General features: G+C 46.9%; 1 protein-coding gene across 1 annotated transcript; it reads right to left on the reverse strand.

Moving 5' to 3' along the window:
* Positions 1 to 269: 269 nt before the first annotated feature.
* LOC306736907 (serine/threonine-protein kinase 35-like) lies at positions 270 to 6,360 on the reverse strand (the record flags this gene model as incomplete). Its single annotated transcript, XM_079218594.1, has 3 exons — positions 270 to 670; positions 4,596 to 5,335; positions 5,868 to 6,360. The coding sequence occupies 2 exons, from the start codon at positions 6,358 to 6,360 to the stop codon at positions 4,617 to 4,619; spliced, it is 1,212 nt and encodes a 403-aa protein (XP_079074720.1). The 3' UTR covers positions 270 to 670; positions 4,596 to 4,616.
* Between the last annotated feature and the right edge of the window lie 273 nt (positions 6,361 to 6,633).

Raw genomic sequence — 6,633 nt, forward strand, 5'->3', positions numbered from 1 at the left:
TGTGGAGAAACTTTAGAGAACAGGGCAAAAAGGGTGGCGACAGCGTTTTCTCACGGGGCAACACATGGCAATATTGTTGACAAGTTGTGACAGCCGTTCAACAGGAAAAGTGCCACCACAAGACAGGTGAGCATGGGGAATACAATCTTAACCGTCAGCAAAGTAAAACATCCCACATAAAAGGCCCAGACTTCACTGAAGTTTAAGACACAAAAAAAAAAAAAAACTCTACCACGTGAAGCGAGAGGTTTCCAGTAGTAGTGTGTATCTGATGTCACAGTGTTTTTATTAAATATTAGAATGCCTGACACATAATAAACTAATGGTGCAAATCAGCTTAAATGTAGATTTGTTGAGCAGTGTCACCATCATGTTCCCGAATGGGAATATTTCCAGACCTCTATTCTTTGACAGAGGCATGGCCACCTCAGTAAAATCAAGCTTCCCGCTAAGCAGCAGACAACATTTTTTTTTAATTATTGTAATTTTCACGGCAAGACAAACTCTCTCTGTCAGAACCGGCAGATGACCTCATTGTAAACGTTTTCAAAAAGAAAAAGAAATCCCATTCCAGCGTCCAAACTTCAGGAGCGTCGCATTTTCTTCACAGTCTTCGGCTCAAAGTAGCACGACCTGCACTGATGGAGCAGCTCCCGGTAGAAACGCCAGTCTGCAGGGAAACAGAAAGAAAAGAATTGTCTCTGATCGTCTGTGTGGGACAGCAGAGAGAAACATGCCTGTGGCTGGAATACTGTGCATTTAGGTCTGGCTGAAGAAAAGCTGGGGGTGGGGAGTTAATAGAGTTAGGGAGGGATTAGGGCTGCAACAACGAATCTTAAAATAATCGTTAGTTGCAGCGCTAGGAGGGACGCATCTGATTACCGACCAGCTGTGTGTATAACATGTAATGTGTTGCATCATTTCTCTGAGTAACAGATGTAACCTGCGTATATTTTTAAGAGCTGGGTGGACCAAAAACACATTTCTTTCTTCTTCTGCGATGCAAAGCATGGTGGAAATGGATATGTAACTTATTTTCTTTCCCCTTCAGGAATAAGCGCGATGAAGAGAACTTAGAACATCTACGCTCAACCCCATGGCGCTTTTATCTTTGTTACTCATCGGTTATTTTAAACTCAAATGACGTGCTGCTCCCCTGATACATATGTATGTGCTTGAGGAGCATCGGTCAGCAGCTTTGAGACGGTGAAGCCCTACGGAGGATTTCCAACAGCAACCAGCTGCTTTACGACAGCCTGAAACATGTCGTGTGTGTCGTAGCATAGAGACAGCTGGAGAGACCTCGCTAACTAGACTGTGCAGCAGTGAGGGCGGAGCAGCTATAAAACACAGATGTGCTGAGTCACTGCAGCAAAGTCCACTGCAGAGTCTCCCCCCCCCCTACACACACACACACACACACACTTCTATCTTTCTGAGGACACTCATTGATTTAATACATTCCTAAGTCTCTTATCCTAACGCTAACCATCACAATTGAATGTTGAAGCCCAACCCATACCTAATTATATCCTGGACAGCTAGACACAGCTAGTCAGTGTGTGAGCCACTGCGTCGAGGGTGATCATCATTGTGCAGGAGTCGGCACAAGCATTTGCTGAATGGGACCTGCGGCGCCGTGCCAGGGGCGTTTTGAGATGATCAGTCGCTCGTCTCGTCGGTCACAGACACCGCCAGCGCTCAGCTGTGCTTTCACAGATTGTCCTCACGCACAAGGTTACATAACTGACTTAGCGGGGTTCAGGCGGGGATTGAGAGCTTTATCCAGTGGCCCTGAAGAGACATCACGCTTTAATGGCCAGCGCTGACTCGTCAATTCGATGTGGCATGGGAATTTGGGAGTCTGGATTGAACCCTTCAGGCCCAAACGTACTGTGAAGTGCACCTATTGTTTCAAATGGTTGCACAGAACTAAATAAAAGCGTTGATTTCCCCCCAGAGGACGATTTTTTATTCTAGAAATGAATCATCATCTCTGTCTTTTCTCAGCCAAAGATTGTTTATGAGGTACGAGACGTTCACTCCAACACCACTGGGCAACAGAGAGTGGCCGAAGTGTCTTTAGTAGTCCCAACAACTCCAACAGAGCCCGATGACAACTTCACCTCATCTCGTCTAACTTTCCTAAAGATAAAATACTGCTGGTTCTGAGTGTTGGCATTTCAAATCAGAGGCCTGCAGTGCACCATGGGAGCATCAACTGGCGAGCTCCATATATCACGTTCAGGGCGTGTGGGCTTTTAGCCACATGACTGTAACAGAACAGTCTGATGCAGGTAACAGCGCTATAGGGTACTTAACATGACGCTATGCTCTGGACTGCCTTTATCCAAGTCTTGACACCTGATGAATGACCCAGAATGTCAAAGACAACACCTAAAGCACAAACACATTTTGAATGCAGTACAATACTAAATTGGCTTGTATGCACACGCCGTGAATCCCACTGTAATTTCCACTTATTCTGTACTCACATTCACATGCGTTTGTTTTATCCAGATAAGATGTATAAATACAAGTTTAGATTAGAGACCCTTTGGAATCAAATCTACATTCAGTACATTTATTTATTATATTTAGTTTTGCAAAGATAGGAAAGCAATGTTCAAGTCAGGCCGGACGTTGCCTTCCACATAAATTAGAAGACGGATGTCAGTCACTTCCTCACAGTGAGGCACACAGCTCATTTACTGCCATCATGTGATCAGTACCCAGTCAGCCGACACCGTAAGCCCAGGTATCGGGACTGGAAAAGCCTCATCTGCGATTCCTTAAAGGACAGTAGTGGTGTAATATACTGTTGATCCGTGTTAATTGATCAGTTACATTATGATCTGTTCAAGCAAGAAAAATTATAAAGTTATCATGACGTGTTCAAATGTAATCTAACTTTTGGTAAAACGCTTTAAAAAAGGAGATGTTTACACAGCAATATTAAATAGATATTCGAGAAGAGAATTATGACCAACACAAATAATTGAAATCACTGATGGCCCCAAAAAATCTTTTCATTCCTAATAATTTGAATTGTGCGTTTTGACAGAAATAACCACCAATAACGGAGTAAAAGGAAAACGCAGCATACACTGCAGCTGTCATTGCAACTGGCAACAGTGGCGGTCAGCAGACTGACCGGCAGAAAGCAGAGCAGGAGACAGCATGTCAGCTGGCATGTTCCCCCGCTTACATAACATGCACTCCCACCCATCCCCCGACCACAGCAGGGCACGCGACACAAGAAGAATGAACAAAAACAAACAAACAAACAAACAGGGAAAAGGGTATGATGTGTCTTCACACATACGCCAAAGAAAGGGAGTCTGGCAGCTCAGTTCAGGGACAAGCAGCTCCCCATCACACACACTGACATCTATGTATAAAACCACAGGAGGAGCCAGTGCATGCTCCCTAAACCTCACAGGAAAACACAGGCATCTGTGTGCTGATGGATGAGTGGCTCCCAGGCAGGGGGGGGCTGCTTTGGTTTCATAAGACAGAACAGGACACTCGGGGCAGTCACTGAAGTTACCAAACATGACACCACAAGCAAATATTTATCTCTTACACACATAAATAAACTCCATGGAACACGCCTCAACAAATGTCTGCGACCGACAGACAGTCATCCAAGTACAGGCCTGAACAGACCTGAGGACATGAGGAGCATTTAAACGCCTCACATCGCATGGTTTGAGATTATGACATTTGCATCAGACACCTGAAACCATGAATTGGCTTAAATGTCAGTGAAATGAAATGGAACAGAGACGCCTGTTCAGGGCAGGAAATGACCCGTGTTGAGTCAGTGGATCAGACCACTATTAGTCATCAACAGAGGTAGGGACCAAAACATGCAGGGGAATCCTCTTCTGCTGAGATTAATGCAATCAGGGGGCAGGGAGGGAATCCAGCATCTCTTTCTTTGCGCCGACAGGACGCTTTACAAAAAACTGTTATCGGAGGAAGCTCGGCTCTAATTGTGCAGCAAGGCCGAGCTCCTCCTTGTGGCACTGGCACCACAGTGGCAAGCGTGTGGCTGGCGTCAGCCAGGTGTCGGGACAGCGGCAAGCAAATGTCACTCGTCGAGAAGCTGACAAGCGTGGAGCCACATTACCTTACCCTATCTCTAAGGCTGAGCCCAGCCACCCTACGGAGGAAACTTAAAAATACAAGTTAGATAAAATCTCCACTTGATATGAAGTTAGTTGCAGCCCTAATGAATTGAAGATTCTCTTTCAAATAATTAAAGTCGTTCAAGCCAACAGAAGTAATGCATGAAGGGATAACTCACTTTCACCTTTCTCTTTCAAAAGATTTCTTGTGGTTAGATTGATGTTCAGTTCCATTACATTTATTTATTTTGTCTATTACTCCGAGTTTGAAGGCCAATTAATCAGCTCTCTGCCTTTGTTCTGCTCCGAACTATAATTATTATATCAGCCTTTTAAAATCCGAACCACATACAAACAGTATTTCCACGTTAAATAGGATGGACAGTCATTTATGAACAAGACAGATAGAGCAACATTCAAATGGTCGTTGGGTGAAATCTATGAAGCTAAACGCAAACGTACCTGTGGAACACTGTTTGAGGGTCATGCAGCACACATGACTTGGTCCATTCTGACCTCCAGCTCGAAGGCGTCGGGCCGGTCCTGAGGGTTGACGGCGAGCATGTCCTGCAGCAGTTTCTTCACTCCGTCCGACATGCACGACCGGCGCTTCTGTGGGATGTTTAGCACCATCTTTGGATTCTCTAGCAGCGCCTCGCCCACCGGCACAATGTCCACTCCTTGTCTCACGTAAGAACCCAGCAGCTCCCGCTTTGACTCGCCGTCAATGAAAGTGATTCTCTCCAACATGGCCCAGATGATGATGCCCAGGGCAAATATGTCGGCCTTGGCCGTGTAGTGGCCCTCCCACACCTCGGGAGCCATGTAGAAGTCTGAGCCGCACGCCGATGACAACCAAAACTTGTTCACGTTAACGCTCTTGCTCTGGTCTTCGCCCTCTTTGCCCTCGTTGGAGTTTCCCAACCCAGCGCAGACTTTACTCAGGCCGAAGTCTGCCACCTTGAGGACCGGCGTGCCCGACTTCTCCGAGATGAGGATGTTGTCTGGCTTCAGGTCTCGGTGGACAATGTTGTTTTTATGCAGGAACGCGACGGCGCTGGTCAGTTGGAGCATAAAGCTGTTGTTGGTTCGCTGGTCGGGCCGCCGAGACAGGATGAACTGGTTGAGGTCTCCGCCCTCGCAGAACTCCATGATGAACCAGAGGTAACAGGGCTCCTCTGGGGGACCAAACGCTCGCTCACCTGCAAGGGAAGAACATCACATTATCAGTCACACACACAGTGATGCAAGGATACACACGACTCCAGATAGCTACATGCGCAAAGAAAAAACTATAATAATCAATTAATTACGTTTAACTCAGAACATCCATCTGGCCCGAAGCTACAGATGTGGTTTATTAGATGCATGTCATGCTCTTAGTAGTTGTTACCATTTAATACCCCAAAAAAAGCGGGGGAAGATGGAACATTGGTAAAACACCCTTTGAATAGAGCAACTCAGCATATTCTATTTTATTTAGTCTCACTCGGGAGCTCCTTCACACAATCTACCCATCCCCCAGCGAGTATGTGTCATGGCGACGAAAACAATAACGTTCCCAGATTGGGATAAATCGTCCAAACTACACTCGTATATCTTGTAATGTAACATTACGTTGGCTGTATGGGATAACCACTAAACCCGTTGCTAGAACACAACATTAGTTTATAAGTATTACGGGTTGTTCTTTAATTCGGCATACATCAACACCACCTCAGCTCACGCAGTCACCTTTAAGCGAAGTCTCCACCAGGCGCAGGTACTGTTTGGACCGCTTGTTCCCGTGACTCATTTTCTGAGCCATACCGTTCCTCTGCAACACGCACTCCTCCAGCTGCACCACATTTTCATGCCGTTTCTCCAGACTCGCCAGCGCCCAGAACTCCTGCAAGGCGAGCTCCACGTTTTCCGGGGCGTCGCATCGCAGTTTCTTCACGGCAACTTTCGCCCCGGACTTCCGGGCCACGGCTTCGTACACCACGCCGTACGTGCCCCTTCCCACCTCCCGCAGCAGGCGGTAGCGGGGGGCCATGACCCTGCGCTCCAAGTTGTCCTGCTTGAAGAGGCCAGTGTCCTCCTCCTCCATGTCATGGCCGTCTTCCGTGTTGCCTACGCTCCGACTCCGCAGCACGCTGGACTCGTCCGCCTTTGCCCCGGTTTGCGGTTTGCAAACTCGTGCGCTCCTCGTGCGCCTCCGCCAGTTGTCACCTCCAACTGACTCCATGCGTCCTCCCGAATCCCTCACAATTCAATGGAATAGAAAAATGTCCTCATGTTGTCAACGACGGCACTATCCACTCATTTCCTTGAACGGTGAAAGCAGATCAGAGCAGCGGAAGGAACAGGAATGACGGATCAGGATCGCCACAATATACCGCTAACAGTCAGTTACCGTTCAGGACCTTCAAAATAAAACCTGCGATGTAGTATTCGTTTTTTGACAAGGTGTGTTAAGATGTGAACGCACTATGGTTGTGTGGATCCCTTACTTTGTTTT

Source organism: Taurulus bubalis (genome assembly GCF_910589615.1).
Source record: "Taurulus bubalis genome assembly, chromosome: 5".
In the NCBI taxonomy this organism is placed as follows: Eukaryota; Metazoa; Chordata; class Actinopteri; order Perciformes; family Cottidae; genus Taurulus; species Taurulus bubalis.